General features: G+C 42.3%; 3 protein-coding genes across 9 annotated transcripts in view; 1 reads left to right on the forward strand and 2 right to left on the reverse strand.

Annotated features, from left to right (window-relative positions):
• btaf1 (BTAF1 RNA polymerase II, B-TFIID transcription factor-associated) overlaps positions 1-4,385 on the forward strand; it is a 28,374-nt gene extending 23,989 nt beyond the window's left edge. The window contains exons 34-38 of the mRNA XM_024264895.2: positions 1,354-1,506; positions 1,574-1,785; positions 3,277-3,436; positions 3,629-3,799; positions 3,869-4,385. Coding sequence (XP_024120663.1) covers positions 1,354-1,506; positions 1,574-1,785; positions 3,277-3,436; positions 3,629-3,799; positions 3,869-4,018 — 846 coding nt within the window. The 3' untranslated portion in view covers positions 4,019-4,385. The remainder of the gene's footprint in view (positions 1-1,353; positions 1,507-1,573; positions 1,786-3,276; positions 3,437-3,628; positions 3,800-3,868) is intronic.
• Positions 1-26,026, reverse strand: part of LOC112161900 (cadherin 11, type 2, OB-cadherin (osteoblast)) — a 264,903-nt gene that overhangs the window by 167,001 nt on the left and 71,876 nt on the right. The gene's annotated exons all lie outside the window — the stretch shown is intronic.
• The window catches only part of cpeb3 (cytoplasmic polyadenylation element binding protein 3), a 36,605-nt gene continuing 18,757 nt past the window's right edge, over positions 8,179-26,026 (reverse strand). For 5 of the 7 annotated variants that reach the window (XM_024264887.2, XM_024264885.2, XM_024264890.2 and 2 more), the window contains exons 5-11: positions 22,876-22,899; positions 20,222-20,389; positions 17,640-17,729; positions 13,625-13,743; positions 13,307-13,421; positions 12,737-12,918; positions 8,179-11,820 (exon numbers count right to left, since the gene is read on the reverse strand). In XM_024264887.2, the coding sequence (XP_024120655.1) occupies positions 11,593-11,820; positions 12,737-12,918; positions 13,307-13,421; positions 13,625-13,743; positions 17,640-17,729; positions 20,222-20,389; positions 22,876-22,899 (926 nt within the window). In that variant the 3' untranslated portion in view covers positions 8,179-11,592. The remainder of the gene's footprint in view (positions 11,821-12,736; positions 12,919-13,306; positions 13,422-13,624; positions 13,744-17,639; positions 17,730-20,221; positions 20,390-22,875; positions 22,900-26,026) is intronic. The other 2 variants (XM_024264889.2, XM_024264892.2) reach the window with 1 other exon arrangement.

Below are 26,026 nucleotides of genomic sequence, written 5' to 3' on the forward strand. Positions count from 1 at the left end.
CCTTGAATGACCGACTCCAAACTGATGACGTCATTTCAGCTGCAGCTCGCTCTTCTGCAGAGATGCGTCCTGAAATTAGAGGCCTTTCCATTTCTGGTGGTCACCTTTTACAAACAGCCTGACTGGGATTAAGAGGCTCTCCTCCTTCATTTAATCTGAACCCAAAGTTCTCCCAAACTCTGGAAGTTGTTCTTTTAGACACCAAGTCACTGGTGCACAACTCACCATCTTTCTTCCCGTCACTCGCTGGTGCGTCTGTTGCTTCTGAGCTGTAACGTTCTGATGTCACATCATGACGCTACTCCCCAGTAGATCATTTTCTATTCAAATATTTCTTTAGAAGTGAACATTTAAGCCACAATAAGTTCCACTGAACATACAATCATCTTTAGATATTACGTTCACTTTTTTCATTATTCTATTTAAAAATCATCTCTTAAAGGAATCCGTTTTTTTCATGATGGTATTCAAAATGATATCTTGTCTATTTTTAGATACCGTCGTGTGCAGTATTAAAGTAATACTGCACACGCCTAGAGGACAGCACCAGTGTGAAGGCACTTTGCTTACCTTCCAGATTTTCATCAGGAGATCAGACGTTCTAAAACTGACCGAGGTGTTTTCGTCTGTCATACCTGGTGATTGTTAGGTTTTTGGGGGTCATGGAAATGAGCTTGCTCTTAAACTTCAATGAAATCAAGCTGTCTCAAAGTTTAGAAACCACTTAAAGACCCACTCCCAGAGAAGTGGTTTTGAACATGTTCTTGTAGCATCTTTCTGATGATGGAGGAAATGTGCAGTACAGGCCAAAAGTTTGGACACACCTCACACCCGCAGTCTTCCTGCTCCGCTTCAGTCTGATTCATGGATCCATGAGTGTCTTTAGATAGAAGTCATATTGATCACCTTTTTTGTTGCACCACTAATGTTAGCTTCAGGGGGTGAGGAGCTGTAAGATAGTGGGAGAGGGTGTAAACGGAGAGCTCTCAGCAATCAGGGTGGGGTTTCTCTGTGCCAACAGTCCCGCCCACAACTCGGAAGTGAATTTCTAATGAACTCTTAGAATCTATGTCCTGAAAACAACACAGATTTTTAGATTGTTCTTTTTTGGCTAAAATGGCATCATCATAGTTTAAAGACACTTTTGCTCAAAGTGTCTTTAAACTATGATGATGCCATTTTTCAAGAAATGTTTGGAGTGGGACTTCAGGTTTAAATTGTTTCTATGAATTCTTTTCACTTTTGATCAGTTCTGTTGCCATGTGTTGATCTGTTTATCCAGTCATGCTTGAATCAGCAGTGATTCAGCAGTGTTCTGATGTTCCTCCATTCTGATCCTGCTGCTCTCTCCAGGCGCTTCAGTACCTGCGTAAACTGTGCAACCACCCCAGCCTGGTTCTGACCCCACAGCACCCAGAGTACAAACGGGTCACGGATCAGCTGGCAGCTCAGAACTCCAGCCTGCGTGACATCCAGCACGCCCCCAAACTCTCTGCTCTCAAACAGGTGAAGACGGGAGCAGTGTGTGCTGCTGGGTTATCGGCGGATGTTCTGACGTGTTTGTACCTCTCAGCTGCTCCTGGACTGTGGTCTTGGAGACGGAGGAGGGTCGGAGAGCGGCACTGAAGCGGTGGTGGCCCAACATCGTGTGCTGATTTTCTGCCAGCTGAAGAGCATGCTGGATATTGTTGAACACGACCTGCTGAAACCCAAGATGCCCACCGTGACCTACCTGAGGCTGGACGGCAGCGTGCAGGCCGGCCTTCGCCACTCCATCGTTTCCAGGTGCGTCGATGCGCCACAGCCACGTGGACTTTCTCTAAATGTCAGACCTTGATTGATTGATTGGTTTATTTCAAGGATAGATTGAAAAAAAATACAGGACAAAACACACAATCAGAAACAATTAAATGCATTGATTATAAAATGGAAAACAAAAATAAAACACACTTATGTCACATTTAGTTCATTCATTTTTTGTGATAATTAACTAAAGTCAGCAGAGTTTGATTGATTGCTGGAAAAAGAGTGGGAAGAAGTGAATTTATATAATCCCACCCCTACTTAATTACTTCATATCACTGTTTAGCATAATTATGTAATCTGTTTTTTTTTTTTTTGTAATTCCCAATAGTAAAGTGAAGTTCTTGTTGATTGTTGATTAATCTCATCAAACATTATTTCAGTAAACAGTAACATCAATCATACATCATTTAACAGATATGTAATACTCATTTTAAAGTAGCAATTAATCATTCTCTGAAAGAATTCTTATATATTTCCAGTAAACATTAATGATTCACACAATATCTAATAATCATTGATTATCTTTAGAACACATAATTACAATAATCCTGTGATCATTGCTACATATTTTGGATCAAGTAAAGAAAATTAATACCATAGTGATTGTAAACTTTTCAGTAATCATTTCTGCATACTACATAACATAAAACTCAATGATTACATTTGAAAAATCTTTGATTATTTCATCACATTCAAGTTCAGACATTTGAAATTCTTCAAACACCAGTTGATCTTTAACTCGTCTTATCTTCATATTGTGATATTAGAGTTTCTTTGTCCATTTTCTTGAATGTATAAAAGCTTGAACATTGTTTGAGCTCATTACTTAACTTGTTCCAGAGTTTAGTTCCACACAGAAACACAGAAACTTTTCTTTCTGGTTCTTATCAATCTGACCTTGAAGTTCCTGCATCCTCTCAGTTTGTTCCTCCTTCATTCCTAAGAACTGTTTCTGGATATTTATGGTAATGTTTTCCTATTTTCCCACTAGCTCTGTATAGAAACTGTGTAAAGATCAACAAGGTCATACAGTTTTAGAATTCTGGATTGATCAAATAAATCGTTAGTGTGATCAAGATAACCGTTTTAATATATAATTCTGATGGCTCGTTTCTGAAGCAGAAAGAGAGGATGTAGTGAAGTCTTATCATTATTATCAGTAGGTGAAATATGGTAATATTAAGGAGCAGTACAATCAATATCTACAGTTGTATTCTAATATATATTTTGATTTATTTATGATTGAAATACTTTTAGAAATTTTAGTTTGTATGTGTCTGATGTGTGGCTTCCAACTCAGTTTGTTATCAATAACAATCAATAAGAATTTAATTTCTGTTACACTTTCGATTAAGTCATTGTTAACTTTAATTGAGAGCTCTGTATTGGCTTTGTAATTACCAAAAACATCCCTTTAGATTTGTCTAGATTCAAAGATAGTCGATAGACCTTCTCCTCTGTGCGCTCCAGGTTCAACAACGACCCGTCCATTGATGTTCTGCTGCTAACCACCCATGTTGGTGGTCTGGGCTTGAACCTGACCGGTGCAGACACTGTGGTGTTTGTGGAACACGACTGGAACCCCATGAGGGACCTGCAGGCCATGGACCGCGCCCACAGGATAGGACAGGTGAGCTGTAGACCTTCTGTTCTGTTTGACCTCACCTGAACTCTGCTCACTCTGGGTCTGGATCAGTTGCTGTTCTGGATGTTTGTTTTACTCAGTCTTTGCTTCAGAACACTGTGGCTGAAAATATCCTGAGAAGAAACTGAAGTTCAGCCCGAGCCTCTGACTGGTCATGGTTTGGTTGTTCCTGAACAGAAACGTGTGGTGAATGTGTACCGGCTGATCACCCGGGGCACGCTGGAGGAGAAGATCATGGGCCTGCAGAAGTTCAAAATGAGCATTGCTAACACGGTCATCAACCAGGAGAACACCAGCATGCAGAGCATGGGCACGGACCAGCTCCTTAACCTCTTCACTCTGGACAAGGTGGGCCACAGAAACTCCATCTGGGAGCAGCGTTTCCACCCAAGTATTGATCTGAGCTTGTGGTTGCAGGATGATAAGGACAACAAAGGAGAGCCGGCGTCTTCAACCTCAGGGAAGTCCTCCATGAAGTCTGTGATCGACGGTCTGGGAGAGCTGTGGGACCAGCAGCAGTATGACACCGAGTACAACCTGGACAGCTTCATGCACTCCCTGCACTAGCGGAGCTGACCCCCTCCCTGAGCAGGACCTGAAGCACTTTCCCTGAAGTGTGCCGGTACCGTAAACACAGCCATGTGCCCCCCCCATTATTGTAGCTCAGCCTCCCCTTCAGCAGGATCAGCAGCTGACGGTTACTTTGTTTTCTAGTTACAGCGGGAGGCGGCTCCTTTAAGGCCTCCTGCCCTCTTTGCACACCACTCAGTCTTCAGTGTTGAGCCTTCGTTGTCATAGGAAACTGATCCAGCTCAGAGGGCTTCCTGAAGCCCCCACAAGTATTTTAAAAGGATTGTAGACTTGTACATATTTCTGTAATTGCTGCTTTTTCTTTATGATGGTGGAATTGTAATAAATTCTGCAAACCTTTGAAGTTCTGGAACTGCCTCATTTTGTCTTCAGTGCTCAGTAGATGGCGCACTTTCATAGATGATTTCAAGACTGCTTTGTTTGTCACACTTGAATTTGACTGAAACTTTACCATAGCTGCTTCATTTCTCCCGTGTTCTCCTTCAAGCTCCACTTAAGGAACATGTTTACTGACCAGGTCAGACTCAAACGACCACACGGGGATTGAAGAGGTTCAATTTGGTCTTCATGTAAAAGTGAGACCAGTATGAGTTTCCAGCTACTGGTCTGCTCCAGGAAAACGGCTCAAGTTCAGTCAAAAAAAAAAAAAAAAGAACAGACTTCATCTTACTGCCACTCATGCACTCTGTGCACATCTTCAGTGTGCTTATCTTCTGCTCTGGAAGAGGGAACAAGGAGGATGTTGCAGTGACTGACCCAGTCACTGATCAGCCAGCAGTGGTGTAATTGTTTCATGAAGATATTTCTCACCTTCAATCATAAAAAAGTTCAAAAACCAACCAGAACAAACATTTGTCTGCCTCCCTGAGCCTCCTCAGCGTGACCAAACTTTGTAAACAAAACCACATGACTAAAGGTCTCCTCAGTCATTGGCCAGCAGCTATGGGGTGGGTCAAAACAGAAGACAAAGATGGATGCGCTGAAGAAGCTTGGCAGGATTTTTCACATATTCAAACTTTGTATTTTGTTCTAACTTTTGAACTACAATAGAGCTTTAAGATGACGTCACGACAGCCGCGTAACGAGACAGAAAAGAGTTATACGTTTTTCAGTGTTAAAATAAACGTTCTATCAAGTAAACAATTGGATCAATTATGTCCTTTAGACTAACATGACAATCTAATGCTCTACATTTGTCTGCAGCTCACAGATCACCTCATTTCTAATGTGTTTACATCACGTGACTGTCGGGTACGGTGGCCGTGTTGGTTCAGTTGTTCCACTCTGTTCGTTTCATATTCAGATTGAAGAATCTCAGAGTGAACAGAAGTTCAGTCTGATTGGAAACGAACCAAGACCAATTTGAAAGATGGATCTGAGAGCGGTTCCTGGTACAGCTGTTGTACTGAGGTAGTTATTCCTGCCAGGATACACATTCTGGAAGGAGATGACTACCTCAGCACCACAGCTCCACAGAGAAAGTGGGTGTTTGTTGTAGTCTGGGGGCGGAGCTTGCAGCACAGACTTCCTGGAGGGAGCTGTTGGCATCGATCTTACATCAGCACGTTTCCACTCGCTCGTTTTCATGGGTATGGGAGGGGCTGCTGCAGAGAGTGCAGGTTTTTAGAGGATTATTCTTAAATGCATGAACAGATCAAAATACCGCTTTGAGGTTCTCTATAGAGAGGAATGAACAGTAAAATGCATTTAAAACCTCAAAAAGAAGAATTTTCCTGGTAGGGCCCCTTTAAGCTAGAGCCAGTGTCCTAGTTTGGAAATATGGAAACAAAGCTCAGCTGATGGTTAGAACTTCACTATAACTGCAGTTCTTGGAGATTCCAGAAGCTGTGGATTCAGACCAGGAACAGCAATGATCAAACCAGCATGTCAGTGCATCCATTCAAAAGAACTTACAAACATGTAACTGCAAACTCAAATGGATCTATGGATCACAAAGTGCTTTTTACAAACATGAACAAGAAGATGTGAGGAGATGTTGATGATTAATGTTGTTAGAGGAAGAATCTCTAACACTGCTTTAAAGACAGATTGTCATTGGCATTTTGGATAAAAGATAGACAGCTTTATTAATCCTTTTGGGACGTGCCCGCAGGGAAATGAAAGAACTCCACATCTCACACAGCACTGTTACATACATGTTAAATTAAGAAATGGCACTTAAAGATAAATAGGTACATAAAAAATGTTTAAGATATAGAATATAAAAGTAAACAGGTAAGTAAGTTAGTTCACAGTTGGTAATATCACCCTCATATACAGGCCCATGCACGCACGTACATACATACAAACACACAGATACCTATACATATATATGTATGCATTAATACACATACACACACGTACACACACTCATACAAGGGTTATTTCAATACTAAGTCCTAGGTTTTGCCCTCCTCCCCCCAGAGAGATGTTAAACAGACTTATGGCATGAGAGACAAAGAGCATAAAAACAAAAGAAACTGTCATGATTTAGCAGGAATCCAAAAAAAAAGGTAAGAAATGAGAAAGTTTTAAATTATTTCTGTTAAAATAGATCTCTACAAGAAATTCTGAACCAAACATTTTTCTCTCCATCCTTCACTAAAACAACTGAGGCTGCTGATGTGATGGTGAACAATAAGTATCATTTGCATTACATTACATTAGGTTGTTTTGTTGTATTGTCAACTATTCCCTAAATATGTGTAGTATAGTATCGTGACATAGAATGAGAGAGAAGAGCAGGATGTGCTAAACTAGACGTGTGTCTAATAAATGAAGAAATTCCAAACAATGGCCTGTTTATTGGATCAGCACACAGCATTATAATGTGCGCACATTGTCACAATCAAACATGAAAATGTTAATTTTGAAAAGTAAAAAAAATAAAAGTTTTTAAAATCCAGTCTGTGCTGAACTAACAATTCTACTATTAAGTCTGGATCAATCAGGGGTCTCCAACCCTGTTTCTCATGTAACTGCTACTCACCTGGATCAGGTGTGTTCAGTCAATTTAGTTTTTTATTTAACTTTATTTAACCAGGGAAGTCCTGTTGAGATTAAAAATCTCTTTTTCAAAGGAGCCCTATTGTCACATAAACAAATACACCAAATTACAATCGGCAATAAAATTCATAAACCTATTTAAAACATTCACAAACTGGTCTGTATGAACCAGTTGCTCCAACTTCAAGTCCTTGTGAAGATTGTTCCGCTGTCGGTGCAGAGGACTGAAAAGCCATTTTCCTAGCTTCTGTCATCCATTAAAAGACAAACATAACCTGTTTCTGAAATAGAAAAACATTTTCAATCTTAATTTCTTTACCAATTGCTCAATATGTTCCTTGAATACAAGATTGTCATCGATTATGTTTGGCCCCTGAGGAGTGACCGCCGTGTGATTAACTTGCGCAGTTCTTTGTTTTTCAAAAGAGCATTCATTTGCTTTTGTTTGCATTTAGAAAAAGCTTAAGCTTTAGAAGTCGGTCATGAATAACATTGAAATCATTTTGTAATGCAGATACACTGCCCTCAAGAGATTTGTTGGTACCGTAAAAAACCAAATCATCCACATATAAATGATATCTGGTGTCAATAAAACCCTGAAACTGGAAGCTAATCAGCTTCTACTGACGTGGAGTTAGCTGCTAACCGAGCAGGACGGTAGCTCCCGAGGAACAGGGCTGGTGATCTCGATAGACAAACAAAACTGGATTACCTTAGAAAAAAATAGTACAGAAGTTTATTTTAATGAGCATACTGTCATATAATGCTCTGTTCAGTACCAGGTTTAATCGGAGTCACACCGATTTGGATAAAGATGTCCTGGATCAACATCAGGTCAGTGAATCGGATTGTTCAAAATGAATCAATTTGATCAGCAAATTGTGATCTGGATCAAATCGTTAAAATGAATAGTTACACTCCTAATATATGGTACATAAAAGGAAAACTTCAAGTATACAGCACCACTTCCAGTATAGACAGAGTACACTTGAAGTACACTTGGACTACTAAATGAAAAAAACTGTTCTGCTCGGCTGAAGGTCTCCTGTGTTCTGTGTTGAAGGGACAACCCTGAAGTTACAGAACCACAACTAAATGTTGTGTTTTTGCCCAATGACATCACAACACACTGAAAGGATGCTCCACATTCTGCCTTTTTAATTTATTGCCCATTCATTTGTGTACAACATTACAAATCACTTGTACATCACCAACCTGCTTCTTGAGAGTTTTTGTTTGTTTTCTAGATCATTTTCACACAAATGTAAGCCACATCAGAAGGAGAACGCATTAAGCTTAGCTCTTTAACAAACCAGACACTTTTGTAACAATATTGCAAAGGCTCGTCTCAGCTTCAAAAAATGAAAAAAGTGAGCAGATGAAGAAAAACAAGATTTATTGAAAGAACCAGCATCATTAAATTAATTTATTCCAAGTAAAAAAATAAAAATAAAGACATTGACCAGTTAGGAAATTTTCCCCTCCATATGGTTTGACAAAAATTCTATAAAGAAAAATATGAAATAAAAAAAACAACAAATGTTTAAATTACTTTTCTCTTTTAGCAAAACTTCCTAAAAATAATAAAAATTTCTCAGTACAAAGGCTACATCACTACTGGAGGATACTAGTAGTAGGTAAATACACAGTAGAAAATGATTTGTAGTGAACCACAATGCTTGCAATGAAAATAATTCTGCCATAAAGATTTCTGCCTCTTTTTTCTTGTTTTCTTCTTTTCTACAAACAGTACAAACAGTATTGCACATAACAAGAAAGGATCAAGGCGTCAGCCTTAAAACGGGACTAATTCAAGTCTTGCATGAACAGAAGGCCACGGGGGGTGTGGGGGGGGCTCACCATTGGTTAAAAACCCCTTTTCTGTCTCCAGTCTAGAAAACATCTCCTCTGTGGCCCTCACGCCCCCACGTCTGCTTCCTCTCAGAGCAACCAATCAGGGTCACCGTGCTGCTTTTAGCGCCGCTGTGTACAAAACCAAAGGGAGCTCACACTTTAAGAAATAAAAAACCTCTTCAAAAATAACAAACAGAAGATCTTCCACAACTCTGGTCTGTATAATAAATGATTGATTATAAATATACAAAAAGGTGTTCCGTTTCCACTCCGAGCACCTGATATTTGATTTCCTCTGAACCCGTGGAAACATGCGCCGGCCTCCACCGCCATCAAGTAGAGAAAACTCCCACTAACTCCAGGATTATTAGTTATAAAGCTCTAGCTCCTTCAGTTCATGCCTTCCAAAAAAGAACTGAAAAAAGCAGAAAAATAAATCCACTTGGTAAATCATCTCTGAAAGGTTTAAATTAATAAAGGCTTCTGAATAATCTTACTTAAAAAATAATTTGCTCTCCATTTCAAAATTGAGGTATTAAGAAATCTTGTCAGTCAGAAGAATGCTAAACTGTTCCAAGTGTAGTGCACAGAGACCACCGGAAACAAAGCAAGAGTTAAAGAAGAAGTCACAAGAACACCCACAATTCTTGCTTTTTGGACTCTTGTGACTTTTTGTTAAGTTTCATTTAGAAAACAAACAAACAAACAAAAGCAGGAAAAACAGTTTATGACTAAGAAGGTGAAAGAACACGGAGACTTTGGGGCTCCGGCATCAGACCTCACAGCCGGGGGGGGGCACATCAACATGCAGTCATGCAAAACCCCAGCCAGTGTCACTTTGTTACCCCCTACCCCCAGCTATATCCAGATTGCTCCTTCTGCTAATTCCATCTACTTTATAGCAGGGCAATTACTTCAAGCTTTGCAGGAAAAACAAATGAAAAAAATAAATAACTCCCGGGTCGCACATCTGCATGTTCAGGATCCCCCCTCCAGTGAGAGCATGCGCGGGGCTCAGTAGCTTTAGCGTTTCATTTCCCGCCTCCCGACAGCCCCTCTGTGATGAGTCAGAGCTCTTTGGTTGCTTTCTGCTCTCCAGTTCATTAAAAACAAGTAACAGCAAAACAAAAACCCAGCATCTCTCACGTCCTCTCTGTAAGCTCAGACTGGTGTTTGTGCGGCGTCTGCGTGTGTGTGTATACTGACGTGTACAGACCATAATACGTGTGCAGACACTAGCTATGAAGTTTCACAGGACTTCTATGTCGGACATTAACGACAGTCAAAGCGAATCACAGTTCTAGGCATACTCCGATCTAACTACATATGGTAGAAAAAATGCACAATTATATCAAGAATCACTGCAAAAAAGTACTTCACCTATTGGACAGTTTTTAAATGGTAATCCTACATTTGACTTGTTTTTTCCCCTCCCTGTGAACCCCGTCAGCCAGTGGGTGCAGGTTCAGCTACAGGGTGTTGTGCAAACATGGGCAGAATTGAATAGTAGGTACGATACTATTGCATGCAGTAACCTGATTGAAAACAAACATGCAGTTAGAGGCAGCACACCCTGACCCCCACCATCAGAGTCAGCTGTCATTGCCTCGGGCCCCCAGGGGCCCCCGGGGCCCCCCAGAGTGTCAGGCAGCTCGGCGGTCTGTTTCTCTACAATGGTTTTTATCATTTTACACCCCAACCAGAAAAAGTACTTATGGTACAATTATACCATGAATTTAGCAGCAAAGCTTTTGGAGCATCACATTTACATAACACTAAAAAAAATCAGATATTTTATCAAAAAATAAAGACTTGCAAATTGAAGGTGAATGAATTTGATTGTGTGCATGAGGTATTATCTTCAGAGTCAAAATCCGGAACCAAACAATGTTACTTTTTTCTGGGCAATATATAGGCCCATACTGATGGACAGCTGTCACATTTTGCTACATTTTTATGCCACCTATTCTGCTTTTCCATTAGTATTTATCTTATTTACCTTTGGTAAGTTTTTTTTTTTTTTACTAGGGGCAACAAAACTACAGCCTTTGAAAATAAGTGCATGCTTCTTTTACATACATTTGAAATCAACTATATATAACTAGATTGGTGCAAAACCAAAAAATAAAGATATTCTCTTAAATATTCATATGAGACCACCACTGTTTCAATAAAGGGAGGGGTCAATCAGAATGTACCACAGCCACCAGGCAACAGAACAGGGAACTGAAAGCAGTCAGGTGTTCACCGTCCTGCAGGTGTTCACCGTGCCACAGGTGTTCACCGTGCCACAGGTGTTCACCGTGCCACAGGTGTTCACCGTGCCACAGGTGTTCACCGTCCTGCAGGTGTTCACTGTGCCACAGGTGTTCACCGCAGGTGTTTCTAGTGAGATCTTGTGCCAAAGTGCGAAGTCTAAGCTAAAGGAGTTTGCATGTCCTTTCCCCACAAAGCGTCTTCAGAGGGGAACCCAAGCCAGAGCTCAGAGCCATGTGGTTTCAACACCGTCTTGTTCATGTGATGGTATCCGTTTTATGTTTGTCTTCACACGGGGGTGGGGGGCAGAGGGCGTTGCGAGGGGGGTGGCTGAGCTGGTTCTGGGCAGCAGGAGCTTTCTTTTTTAATGCTTCTAAAACTCCAGTGGCTGTCGTCCCACCGGGGTAGGGCAGACCCCCCCAGACCCTCCCCTCTCAGCTCCAGCGGAACGACACATGTCGGGGGCGGTCGCCGCCCTCCTTCACCAGCGGCTTGTGGAACTCTCGACCGGCACGTGAGTGGATGCTGGCCCAGCAGTACTCGCAGTAGTACTGCAGACAGGTGACATTGGCACAAAAAAAGGGGGCGAACTTGCCCCCGCAGCGTGCCCCCTGGCATTCATCACACATCTGGTCATCCAGGACATACGGCTTCACCTCCACCTGGAAAAAGAGGTAAAGTCAGTTCTTAAGTTCTAGTAAATTATTTTCTTAACCCTTTAACACTTGAGGCGTCGTCTGTGACGCTTAAACACGAAATCTTTAACATACTAGAACTTTTAAACCATTAAGACAATAATTCCAGTAGATTGTGAAGGAGAAAAGCGGCTCGACGAGACGCTTTTCTCCTTCACATTTTACTGTAAAAAGGTTCAAGTGTATTTTTATCTACGGGCGTGCTGCAGGCAACAAATTGTTGTGAACATTTATACTGTAGGGCGGAAGGAAAGGGGAACTAGTAGCTACGGGCACTTCAATTCTTTCTCGGAAGCCGATTCTTCTGATTCAAGTCCTGGTACAAAATAGTCTCTTTTCTCTTGATTCTCACTGTGGAGATGAATATACGGGAGGAGTTGTTGTTAAATAAACTATCACAACAGCTAAACTTTGAGAAAACTATAAGGGCCACGTTTTTTTCCTATTAATAACATTCCACCCTGTTCTAGCCATAAAGGGATATTCCAGCCCCCCCCGGATGATAAATGGTGATAGCTAAGGAGGGGCAGACAGACAGTCCCGCCATGCAGAGGCTTGGCTTCCTGGCTGACAACCAGTCTTTCTTGGTCACCATCTTCCTCAGCAATTGGCCGTTGTGCTTAAACTAATCAGTCTGCAGTCCAGCCAGAGTGCGTATTCATATATAGGGAGCTGCTATAATTAAAGCTGCTCCATGTGAATGAAACATCTGCTGGGAGCCCGGCAGCTAAAGGCTGGAATGACTACACAGGCCGGCCCGGCCCCCGTTACTGTAGACTCTGTAATGAAAGCTGGGCTGAGTGTGAGACGTCTGCAGCAGCTCGATGGGACTCGGACCGCTTCTGTCCGCGGAGCTGACAGGGATACTGCTGAACCTCCTCACCCTCTTGTCGATGTCGTTGTGCTGCAGTTGAACAAAGCGGGCGCTGATTGCAGCGATGTAGCTCTGCTGATTCGAGAAGGCAACGCGGCCGGCTCCCTTTGGATATTTGAGCTCAGGGTCTGTGTCGATGCCGGCGTAACAAACCCCCCCGTACAGTCGGTCCATTATCATAGCCAGCTCCACTGGAGAGGGAGAGGAGGAAGAAAGTTACTGTTCTACAGCAGGAAACCCTCTCATAACACACGCTGTAGATATTTTCTGCTCTAAAATGTTGTAAATGATGTATATCTTATCCAGCACAGCAGCAGACACACAACTGGGGGGTAATTAGCTCGGGTCGGATTGCAGTAATGTTTATCCCAGTAACAGAGAGGCTGAATCTTCCATTACAGCATGAATTCCTAACATGATGACCACTGGGCCGGATTCCCAGAAACTCAAGACCAGGATTACTTCCCTCACGGGGGCAACTTTCATTCCCGCCTCCGGCCTCCGCGCTCCATGCCAATCAAAGTTATGAGACCACTTTAGAGGCTTTGAGAAAACGTTCACTTCATATCACAGACCCACCTGCACGCAGAGGTCGGGGCACACCTCCAACAAAGATGGTCTTGCGGGGGTCCAAAGGCTGGGAGCCGTCCATGACGAAATCACTGTCGCTCAGGTTCCAGGGACGGATCTGGACCTGAGGGTGCAGACAGGACAAAACGTTCTAGGAAAACAGTGCAAACATGTTTATGTCATGGAAAACTGCAGAGCAGCTGGAAGCTGTAGGGAGGATTTCTGAGCTGGGCACGTCTGTGTGGCTACATCCCTCAGAAAACTCCTGTCAGGGAACTGGATGTCCTTGTTTGGAATGTTTTTAGGAGCAGATAAAAGTCCTCTTACTGGTTTGTCTTTGATGGTGGGACTGGAAACACAGAGGTAAAGCTTGCCGTCTTCCTCGATGCAGGCGTCGATCAGAGCCTGAACAGAGCTCTCCTCCTGGAACAGTAGGAAGGCATAGCCTGAAAGACAGACAGAAGGAATAATGAACCATCACTCCAGCACCACCTTCTGACTGGAGCGCATCTTTCCCTATTTAAAGAAAAACCTGTGTTTTTTTCTGTGAAACTATTGATCATTTTACACCCCACAGGATGGAACATCTTGAAGTGTTCCTGGTCTGGACTTCCTGCTCAGCACAAGCAGCGAGGTGCTGAACAGCTGAAGACTGAAGGAACCATGCAACATTGATGAACCCCACAGGTCCGTCTGCATCTGGAGGACAGCTTGGTGATGTCCTTGCAAAGTGCACACAAACAGCAGTTTAGACAAGGACTAGAGATGAATTATTTAGCAGCGAGACCAGAGACTTCATACAAGGTCAGACTATTGGGCTGTTCCAGGCGAGACTGGAAACCGCCATGATGGGACGTGACAGAGGACAGGGAAGATTCTGTGTGTGGGCTGAAGAAAGTCCAAGAAGTCAGATGTTTTTAAGCAAAACAGATCAAATAGTCAGAAAATCCATGTAAAATTTAGTTCTGGTTCATTAAATTAAAGCACGAGGAGAGCATGCTCACATTCACACACCGTATCCTATGTTCAGAAAATCTCTATAAAGCTTTTGTAACAGCCTCATTTCTCATCAGGCCACGACTTTAGAAACACAAATATATACTCTAACTGGTCACTTCATTAGCCACACGTGTCCAGCTGCTCAATAACACAAAGTTCTAATTATCCAATCACATGGCAGCAGCCCACCCATTTAGGCATGCAGACATGGTCAAGACGATCTGCTGCAGATCAAACTGAGCGTCAGAATGATGAAGAAAGGAGATTGCAGTGACTGAACTAGGGCTGGGAATCACTGGGTACCTCACGATACGAGACGATACATGGCTCACGATATCGATGATATAATTGGTAGAAATCATCTCTAATTACTCACAATATATAGAAAAACAAATTTTTAGGAAAATATATCCCAATTTTTTTCAGCTTGAACACAATCACGATAAACAACTTGTCTTATTTTGTGCAACAAATAATAGACACGTTTGTGTGCAACATTGGTGAAAATGATAATAATATGTCTTTGATAAGCATCGACACCAATTGAATTGAAATTATCTGTAAAATTCAGCGTTAACAATAGTAACAATAGCGCAGCTACTTAGAGCAGAATTGTTGTAAACAACAGAATAAAAGATCATGCATCATTATATGCACCCGACAAATGTGCAGCAGACTGCAACTCATTACCTTGAAAAGAAAGTACTGTCTGAATCAATTCCTCCTGCAACTTAACATGAATAAAGTTCAAGTTGTAGTTTTTCCAGCCTGTGGACCAATCCAACCACTTCAAATTTCCACAGTCCTGGAGGCTCCAGTCATAAACTCAATACTATGAACCCCCTGTACTTTCTATGAGCTGTGTGCATGATTTCTTGTGATTGTGATTGGCTGAATTAGGTTATAAGCCGTTGTGACAACAACCTGTGGCTCCTCGACTTTCAGAGCCTTAAGGCCAAACAAGACAGTTCCTTGTTTCTGAACCCAAAACCACAGTGGTTTGTGCTTCCGAAAAAGATAACTATTTGTGTCATTTTCTGTTCACACCAACTGGAAAAAACAATACGACAAACAAAATGCTCTCCCAACACATTTTGGCTGTGAGTGACCAGTTAACATCATAATAGCTCATAATGGACCACAGACATTGGGACGAGCAGAGTTTCATTGTTTTAGGTGTTTATTGACACCCAGGAAGAGATTCTTGTCTCTGTGCTAATGCTGACATCATAGAGGTTTGTCTGTGAAAATCTTTAACGTTCTGTAATGTTCCAGTACTGGAATTATGGTGTTAACGGTTGAAAAGTTACAGTAAATCAAAGAACAAACACTGGAGCTCTGCTGTTAAAGAAGACATGACATCACAGTCCTCAGAGTGACACCATCCCTGCGTTTGTTGGAGTAACAGCCTGAATGCTTTGTGGTTCAGAGTCTGGCTGGTTTTCTGCGCAGTGCAGAGGCGTCTGCCTCAGCAGGAGCACAGACCTGCAGTCGCTGCTGCCTCCGATTTATGGAGCCTTTCTGCTGAGCTGCCAGTAACATGGACAGGAATATGACCAGCAGGAGCATTTTCCTGTTTACAGATAAATGTGTGTGTGTGTGTGGGGGGGGGTCCAAATCTTGAACTGAAAAGGATAAAAAAAAAAAGCCTAAGATGGTTCAACTTTCTCTGAAAACAAAATATGTTGTAAAGCACAGAGGTCAAACTTCCGGCCTGGAGAACCAGTGTTTCACATTTTTCTAACTAGAAGCGGAAAGGCACACCTGATCCAGGTAATCAGCAGCAGAAAATGCGACATTTCTAAAGGGCCTGGAGGTCAGGAGTCTGACACTCCTGCTGTACGGCACAGCAGAGGAGGCTGAAGCAGCAAACAGGTGTTAACAGTTTGGATCTTTACCACAAATGTTCTTTTTCAAAGAAAAGTTTCTCTGCAGGAACGACAACACAAACAAAAAAAGAAACCCAGCTAGTTTACTAGTTTGAAAGAAATGGTGTTGACCGTCAGGTCAGGGGTGATGAGGAGACAGACCACAGCAGTGAGGTTGTTGTAGTTTCATCTGCATTTCCTTTAATGCCTCTCATGGACAGAGGAAAGCCTTTAAATGCAGTTTGTGGATGAATTCAGTTTCACTTTAGAGGAAAATGAGAAAACTGAGCTTTCTGGTTTAGAAAGGTCAGAGCAGACACTTCTATTATTTATTTTAGTTTTGACTCAGATGTTTGAAGTCTACAGCAGCTTGAAGAAATGCACATCATGTGTTTTTAGGTGAACATCAGTCTCTCAGCGCTGCATTCCTCCATAGAACACTAGAGGCAGATTCAGACTATTCTCTTTGAAAGGAAGCGCCATGTTGTCTGGATTAACTTTATCTTCAAGTTGGGTCCTCAGGTAGTTTCTTTGTGTCGTTACTGATCCGACATGTGGGCAGTGGTGTGGGGTGTAGCCTCCACAGATCCATCACTTTGGTGCAGTGTGTGAAAATGGGAGCGTGGGGGCTGAGTCAACAACCCAGACTTGTATTGTGCTTCTCTTGCTGTTTTTGTAGAGTACATTTTCTTGCTACAGACGGACGCAGCGTTTCCGAGGAGTTAAGCATTAACAGCTGCAGGAAACTCTTACATCGCTCTGAAATTCCTCCTCTGGCTGCTCTCCTCACCATGAACCAAACTAAAAACCACCTTTCCCCGTCCCCAAGTCACGGTATGAGTCATCCCTAAAGGGAACGGTTTGCAGGCAGAAGCAGAGAAAATGACAGCCGTCTTCCACCCGGTCAAACAGTGTTTATTGGGAGGAGAGCTGTTCTTCCAGCCAATCCCACATCCATAATGACTTTGTTCTCCTCCACATGGAAACAGACAATCACACCAAGTGTGTGCACGATGGTTTCAGCCCTAAACCATCGTGGTTGAATCAGGAATCCAACAGCAAGGCTGGATGCTTGGATCCTACGACCGTCTAACCAGTGGTCCTTTCACCACCATGAACTCATTCACCCCCCACTTCAGATTTAATCCTCTCACTCATTTGAACATGAAGAAGAGGGATCGGTTCCTGCAGATTCCTACAGGTTCCTGTGGGTTCCTGCAGGTTCCTACAGATTCCTGCAGATGCAGAGCATCACTGTTTGAATGTCAGTCATCTCCACTGCTTTAATAGCTTCTCTGAAACGGCACACCGCAGCTCCCAGGCTTGTGGGCGGGCTGCAGCGGTGTGGATCAGCAGGGGGGTCTGACTTTTCAGAGAATAGTCAGAGTCATATAAGCTGAATAAAAACAGGTTTAAACATTTAAAATGACTCTGTTGACTCTAATGACACAGACTGCAGTAGAAGCTGTCAGTACCTTTAGGTGGGAAGTAGGACTTGCTCTCGGCTTTGTGGGGCCAGTCCACCACCAGGTGCCCGTAGCGCCGGAAGCTGTTGGTGATTTCATCTGCAAAGAGAACACAGTTCGTTGTACAAAAGCAGACATACGTTCCCTGCTCCTGCATTAAACAGAAGTCAGACTGTCGGCAGTAGCCTCACTCATAACATGGAAAGTCGTGGGTTTTTCCCCCTGTGGGGGCACGCACCGAGGATCTCATCAGTAGTCAATGTTCCACAGTGCAGCTCATGGAAATGTACCCCTCTCAAACTGCACAGGTTACTGCCAGGGCCTCGTTTACCCAGACTACAGCGTGTTTATTGAACCCTAAAGAAGTTGTTCATCTGAAGACTTTCTAGAAGACACTTTAGCCCCTTTAGACTCGCTCTTCTTTCCACTGCTTTGCTCAACTGTGAGTGACGGACCTTTTGGGATTCTCCACATGATCGTGCTTCCAACAACCCATCCCATCCTGTTGCATGTAAATCATTGAGCTTATCCTTGTGGAATGACTCACAGATAAATGAAGTAAGCCTTTTGACATTTCTCCTCTTTAACTGCAGAATGTTTTTCTGATCCACACAGGAGTTTTCAACGCTGAAGCCACAAACATTTCAAACTTGACTTTGACTCATGCTGACTGAGAGTTTGGGATATGTTCCTATTGTCATGTCATGTCATCAGGACAAAGACTGTGTCCTTCAGAGTTAGTAGGCATGGAACCGGGGTGGGCAAGCTTTCTTTCATGGTTTCTAAATTTTGACTGAGGGGCCTGACCAGGAGCAGATTTGTGGCGTAATTTGGTAATTCACCCCATGAAAGAAAGAAATAACACAAGATCTGGACAAAAACATGTCTTAATCTTGATTGGAAATGACTTTAAAACACTACATTCTGGAGTATTTATTTCAAAACTGTGATTATTTCCTAATTTTTGTGCCATTTTCACCAATGGCTTGATGTCCCTCAGGAAAAAACCCAAACTCAGGGAAATGCTGCATTCATGTGCTGTAGGAATAATTGGAAAAATGGCCGACTGACTTAGAAAGCACACATGAAGACAGGAAAAACAACAAACTTTCAAACACTACGTGAATGCAGACCAACTTTTTGCCACCGACTTTGTTTGAGATTTTCTATAACACCTGAGGTGTCGCCGGTGATGCTTAAACACAAAAACTTTAACATCCGGTAGCTTTTCAATCGTTAACACGATCATTCCAGTAGATTGTGAAAAGCGGCTCGATGAGCTTTGATCGTGTTAACAGTTGAAAAGTTACAGTAAATCAAAGAACATAAACACTGGAGCTCTGCTGTTAAAGGGTTAAGTTTGCATTGAAAATAACTGCAGAACAGGGAGAGTCGTCAGTAAAATGACTCTTCCTTTGCCAAAGAGGAGTAAAGACAAGAACAAAAACAAGGGTTTTACAGGGTGCTGTGGCACTTCGGAGTAAAACTTACACTTGATTTTTTTTTTTTTTTAATGAGTTAACAAAACAGAATAAAAGCTGCTCTGTGCCAAACAGGATCATCTCAGTGCAGCTCTGAACAGCTTTTGACCATTGTTGTGCAGCATAAGATAATATGTCATTTAAACTAAAAAGGATCAAACTTTTTACCAAAGTTTGGCTTAATATTTCTTAAATCTGTTCAATCTGGAGGTAGAATTGAGCAAACAAGACCTCCTCAAATCAACAGGGATGTAAAAACCAACATAGTTTATCATCTGTGTGCACCTCAACCATCCATCCATTCATCTTCCTGACCGCTTCTTCCCTTTCGGGGTCGCGGGGGTGCCGGAGCCTATCCCGGCTACTGAAGGGCGAAGGCGGGGTACACCCTGGACAGGTCTCCAGTCTGTCTCAGGGCCTCAATCACACACACATTCACTCTCACATTCACACCTAGGGACAATTTAGAGTCACCAATTAACCTATGAAGCATGTTTTTGGACGGTGGGAGGAAGCCGGAGTCCCCGGTGAAAACCCACGCATGCACGGGGAGAACATGCAAACTCCACACAGAAAGGTCCCAGCCGGGAGTCGAACCGGGGCCTTCTCGCTGTGAGGCAAGAGCGCTAACCACTGCACCACCGTGCAGCCCACACCTCAACCATCACTGTATAAACTTAACTAATCTAAATTAAATCAAAGCCAATTAGATGATCCCTACTTAAAGAAATACCATTATTATATTTTTCTTCAGCAAGAGAGTCTCCATGGAGACCTAAAAGAGTCACATGTGGCTCAGGAGCCGCATTTTGCAGACCCCTGAATTAGACAGTTTGCAGTTAGATCAGAGTTTCTCAAAATATAAAAGCACAATATTTTTATTCCATAAATAGCCAAATCTAAGAACAAATTGACTCAATATATTCCAGTTTACATCCAATTAGCAAATGTATCCCCTACTGACTTTACAGTAGAGCATCGAATCACCAGTAAAGTTATTTTAAAGGTTTGCGGCAGAACGTCAAGAGAACGTTACGTACTGGGAGACTTCCACCTGAAAGCTCTACACATCAAGAAAACTCTCGATCAAAAGCAGAGTTTCTCCTGTACCTTCATCGATGTCAGGAGGAAGGCCTCCCACAAAGACTTTCCTGGAGTAGCGCTCCATCCTCTCTCCATTCTGACAGCGGGCCGGTGAGTTCAGACCAGGAGTCAAGGAAGGGTCGCCATGCCCGTCGCTGAGGAAACCATCTTCAAAGGGAAACAGGCAAGAGCGACCTGAGACGAGAGGGAAACACCACAACATATGAGGGAGAGGAAACCAGTCAAACATTTCACATCCTCACACACGAGTTTGACAAAACCAAACTTAGATTAAACATTTGATTGATTATGTTGAGAATTAAGTACTTCAATCTGAGGATAAGTGGAGCTCTGCGTGAAACTCGCGCAGCACAACACACATTCATTTCTCAGTCAGTTTTCTTGTGATCTCTGAGTCCAGGTGAGCTGGTGTTCAGTCCGGCTCGGTTCAAACTGACAGCACAAGAAATGACCAGAAACATACAAACTTCCTCATGTCTGAAAACCAGACAAACACCAATGCACAACGTTCAGTGTTACATTCAAACTATGAACGCTGATTCTTACGTTCTCTTAAACCCAAACACGTCCATATATTCATCCTTTTCCTTTACAGCAGGGGTGGCCAACCCTGGTCCTCAGGAGCCTCAACCCTGCCTGTTTTCTAGTTCTCCCTGACCAGCTTCCTGCTGATTAGTTGACGTAAATGATTCCACATCCTGATTGACTGAACACACCTGATTTCAATTGTCAGCATCAATCAGTCCAGGGAGAGCTGGAAAACAGGCAGGGTTGAGGCTCCTGAGGACCAGGGTTGGCCACCCCTGCTTTACAGTATCAGCTGTTGAGACAACTTATTGACTATTACCTCATTATCAGACCTGCATTATTAAAGGCAATTCTTTTCCGGTCTCTGATCACCTGGTAAACTGTAGTAAAATTGTTCCCAGTGGTTCTTTAATGATGATTCAGCCATTCTTTTCAGCTGGGTTTTTAAATCCGTCTCGTTTTCTAGGACATATTTTTATAGGAGTTCATTACAAATTCAACCCCGAGTTGTGAGCGGGACTGTTGGCATGCAGCAACCCCGCCCCTCTTCCCATCACCTATAACTGACAGCTCTCCGTTTCTAAGCTCTCCCTCACAAAAGTGGTGATCAGTATCGTTTCTATCCAGCCGTTGAGTTTAGATCCACATTCCAGCTCAGACCAGGACATTCTCTGGTTTGTTACTTCTAATAAATGAAGACAAAAACTGTTGATTCTTTTATATTCAAACAGTCACAAACTCATGAACATTGTTGCCTGAAGTCTATAAAATCTGAAAGTCCTGTTTTTTGGGGGGGTTTTTTGTGATCGTCTTTTAGTTGAGATAACTTCTCAGAAGTGTCAGACTCTGTTCTTTCCTGTTTCTAATTAGTAAATAAGAAAATAAAGACTTAAAGCATAAAAACAGACAATGTGTCAACATCTGCTTCAGTCCCTTAGTGCTATTTTATTAGTCATTCCCACTTGATATTACGATGGCAGAGAGGAGCCACACATCCTTTCTGCATTTATTAAACAATTGCCTTTTCTAGAAACTATATCTGATTTTACTTCATTTGAAAACAGGTTTAAACTAAATTATGTCTCAATAAGTCAATTATTAAGTTTGAAAATGCCTTTATCTTTTTGCAGATTCCCAGTTTGCCAAAGAGTGACAGAAGTATTAAAACAAATGATGTAAGCATATGAAATGAACCCAAACCCTCATCTTCTGATGAGAAATGACTTCTGAGCCAATCTGTTATGAAATCAATGTACCAAATGATTGCAGTTCAGGAAAACAATGCCCTTTGATCAGGTTTTATTTCCTTGTTTTTTTCATTCTTGATGCAGAATTAGAAAAAAAGAAAAATGAATCAAGGAAATAAAAGATCTATTAAAGAGGTGCTGTGGACTCTTGTCCCGTCTGAATAACTGCACATGACTGAAATCATTGCCTCCAAATGAATAATTTCCTTCTGTCACATGAGTCCCAAATATAGAAGTTCAGCAAATAAATAGTATCTGACAGTTTTGTCAGATTTCACCAACTTTTTCTGCATTTTCATTTCCTTTGTGTCAGAAGTGACCAGCTGTGTCATTAGAAAGAATTTAAAAGATACAAAATAAACTAAATCCATATGTAAACATTTACCTTCCAATCTTAATGTGAGGAAAATACAATAATTTTACCACACCCATCAAAAAGATAAGCCACGCCCCCACAACACTCTTCAGTCTTTACGATCATTGGTTTGATATTTCTGTGAGAAGGGCACGACACAGACATGACTTAAAGGACATCTCTCTCTGGGCGGGTGAAGAGCTCAGCACAGCCTGTCCACCTCAAGCCACTGGAGAGTTTTCTCCAGCAGCCTCTACCTTTTCATTGATAGCAGAAGTATTGTGGAAAAGATTTGACTCAAATATAAAACACAAACAGAACATTTATTTGTAGGAATGTCTGACACGAAGGTAGTAAAACTGCAATAATAATTAGAAAAGTCGTCTAAATCTGTCAGCTAACATTTATTTGCTGAACGTTTATATTCCCTGTCATCACAGATGGGAATGATGGCACAGAGACCCCCCCCCCCAAACCTCTGCGAGACCCCACCGGCATGGCAAGCAGAACAGAGAAAATCCACACGTTACCTCTTCTGCGGCCATAGCTCCGGGCTGCTTGTCAGCACAGGGGTGGGGGGACAATGACAGACGGGGGGGGGGGGGGCAAGTAAAGGAAGAGATTTATGGGTTTTGTGGAAATCAACCAAATTAGAAACAATTGAAGCAACAATGAAACCACAGAAGAGGCAAAGACATTGTTCAGCCTTACTGGCAACAGAAGCATGTGGGGGGGGTAGGCAAGGTTCAACCACACAAAGGGCTGAGACACCAAGCAGCGTAATGCTGCAGATTGTGATCTCAGCTTAATGAACCTGCAGTGGAGCGAGTTCCTGCAAATCATCTCTGAATGTTCGCAAAGGAGACCATAAAGCAGGGGGCAGGCTGGGTCACGGGCGGGGCCGGTTAGTCATTATCATGAGCCTGGTAAAATATTAAAGTTGTTCCCGGGTCAGGACCGCCGGGCCGGGTGAGAATGGAAACTTCTTGAGGAGATAAGGAGCTCTGAGGGCTGTGAGGAAGGGAGGGGGGCAGCAGAGAACGTCCTGATGCGTCATGCACCTCGCCATCGTTTTCTCCAGTCCAGTTCAGGGCCGTGACTCGGCATGTCTAAGGAAAACATGATGGACGATGAACCAGCGTCCCTTCTAAAGCTGAAGGTCTAAAATGATACCCGAGTCAATCATACGTGTGGTCACCAGGCAGGGACTAGCATGAAGAGCAGAGGGTCGTGTTTGACACCCGATTGATTGAACTTTCTGCAGTTCATAATAACCTCAACGTGTTGCTGTAGAGAGGAACCGCTGGACTGCTGGAGACATGAGACCAGAGGGCTCTTGATAACAGGCCTCCAGTTCAGTGCCAGATGACAAAACATGTGCACCAGTTATAATTATGATGTGGACGAAGGTTCTCATCAGTCCTGCCTCAACAATGACTTTATTAGTCGACTAATCGGGTCTTCAAAGTGGATGTAAAGCACATCTTAACCGTCATTAGCTTTAAAATAACTAAAAATAAAGACAATTAAGATGATAGTATATTAAACTTTGAATGCATCCTGCAGCCCCTGTTCTTCGCTTCTGGTATTAAAAGTAGACTAAAATCTAATGAGGTCGACATCTGAAAGGAGGAACTGTTTTTCACTAAAGATAAAGTTTTGGTCTCACCGACTCAAATATAACCAAAGTACATTTGTTGGTGCTGAACGCTCACAACTTTTCTAAACTTTACAACACTCTGACTCCAGGAAAGTGTCTTAATATCAAAATAGTAAGGATTTAAACATTGAATCGACTTAATCGATGAATTGATTTCTATTTCTACAATCCAACCAGATTGATGTGTCTGAGGCTAGTTGTGAATTGACCTGTACCATTATACAATCATTTAAAAATAAAATAAATCAATTTTTAACAGTCCAATGTGTGGAAACACTTTGAATTTACAGTCATGTGACCATACAGTGTGGTAGAATGTTCTAATAATGATTATTCTGATGTGGAAAAACAACGGTGGGCATCAAACTAAAATGTGAATGGATTTGACATTCATTCTTGTTTACACATATTTAATTTACGCTTGATCATCTTGAAGAAATACAAGGAATCTGGAAAATTTCAGCTGCACTGTTCAGTAGCAGGTATTTATCTCTGAGTCTCACTGCTGGAAGTTTGGATAAAGATGTTTGATCCATTTTAGATCAGTCAATCGGATTGTTCTAAATGAACCAAGATTGATTACAAATCAGTTCACAAATTATGATATGAATTAAATGTTAAATGTAATTGTTACACCCCTAAAAAATATTAGTTCAAGAAAACATGTGTTAGTGACTAGAATTCTTTTCTTAAAATAAGATTTCTTGATCAGATGATTTTCCCTTTTCATTCCCCTTTGCTTATTTAAAAAAAATCTGCCACAGGAGTAGGAATTTTTGATTAATTTCTAAAGGGCCTGCTTTGGCAGAATGATGAAACGAGAGAAGACTGAGTGAAATGTGTCTGAGAAGTCCAAATCCCCTGACTCAACATCCAAACAAGTTGTATTTAGGATTAGAATGGCACACATCTGTAAGAAACACTCTGATGATCTGAAAAAGCTCCAAAGTCGATCACTTATTAAGGAGAAAAAAGTTCACATGCAACAAAACTCAAGTCATACAGAAAAAAACTCATGTCATGGAAAATTCACGCTCGAGTTTTCCAAAATGCTCCCAGAAACTAGTCTGATACCTCCATGCATCAAAATGAAAACATAAAGAGGCCAAGTTACCATTTAGCCCAGTCAAAATGCCAACTGGAGGGGGTAACTCAGTGCTAAGCACCCCCTCTTTGGTCAAACTCTGTGGTCACAGAAGGCTCATCGCCTCTAAAAACCAATATGGGCTTGGCATTGTAAGTACTTCATTATGCGACATGCCCCTCTGGCTTGTCTGAGTTTATTGTCTCTGGGCCTCTTCTCCTTTGCCCATGTTTTCATTAGAAAAGATCTGTCTCTTCATTCCAAAAAAGCCTGGACAGTCTCTGCTGCTTTGCCCCATCTCTGTCTGGCCTCAGCAAAAACAAAGTCACCTAGCAACCAGAGCAAAATGAAGAGAAGACTGAGCTGGGAAACCATGCCATTCCACAGCCGGAGGGACTGCACCCATGAGGGAGAGGCAGTGAGGGGTTAGGAGGAAGAACAAACATCAAGCTGTGTGGTATCTGAGAGAGCGCATGCTTCACAGGAAACTGGGCCATTCCTGAGAGCACCATGAGTTTGATGTCTTTCCGGCTCCGCTTAGCTTGAAGGCCTGAAAGACGATTCTACGGTGCTGTCATGAGAACAACAAAACATCCCAAAGTGGAACTTGAGACTTCTTTTTCCTTCACTTCAAATGTTGCCACTGTCCATAGAAAGTTTCACAGACTGTCACAGCGTGACGCCTCAGAATGAAGGAGAGAGACTCCCAGCTCCAAAAGGCTGTGAGGACTTCAGCAGAACACAACATCACTGTGAGATTTAAGCCCAGAAGATCCACAGAAGAACAAACCATCTAGTGTTGTTAGCTTCTACACCCTGCAAACCTTTGCAACATGTTTGAGGAGATCAACCACAGCTTTCCCAGAATGTAGCCACGAGGGGGCCCAAGCCAGGGTCTCATTGTGCCGGTCCCAAGCCCGGATAAATACAGAGGGTT

Source organism: Oryzias melastigma, linkage group LG15 (assembly GCF_002922805.2).
Source record: "Oryzias melastigma strain HK-1 linkage group LG15, ASM292280v2, whole genome shotgun sequence".
In the NCBI taxonomy this organism is placed as follows: domain Eukaryota; kingdom Metazoa; phylum Chordata; class Actinopteri; order Beloniformes; family Adrianichthyidae; genus Oryzias; species Oryzias melastigma.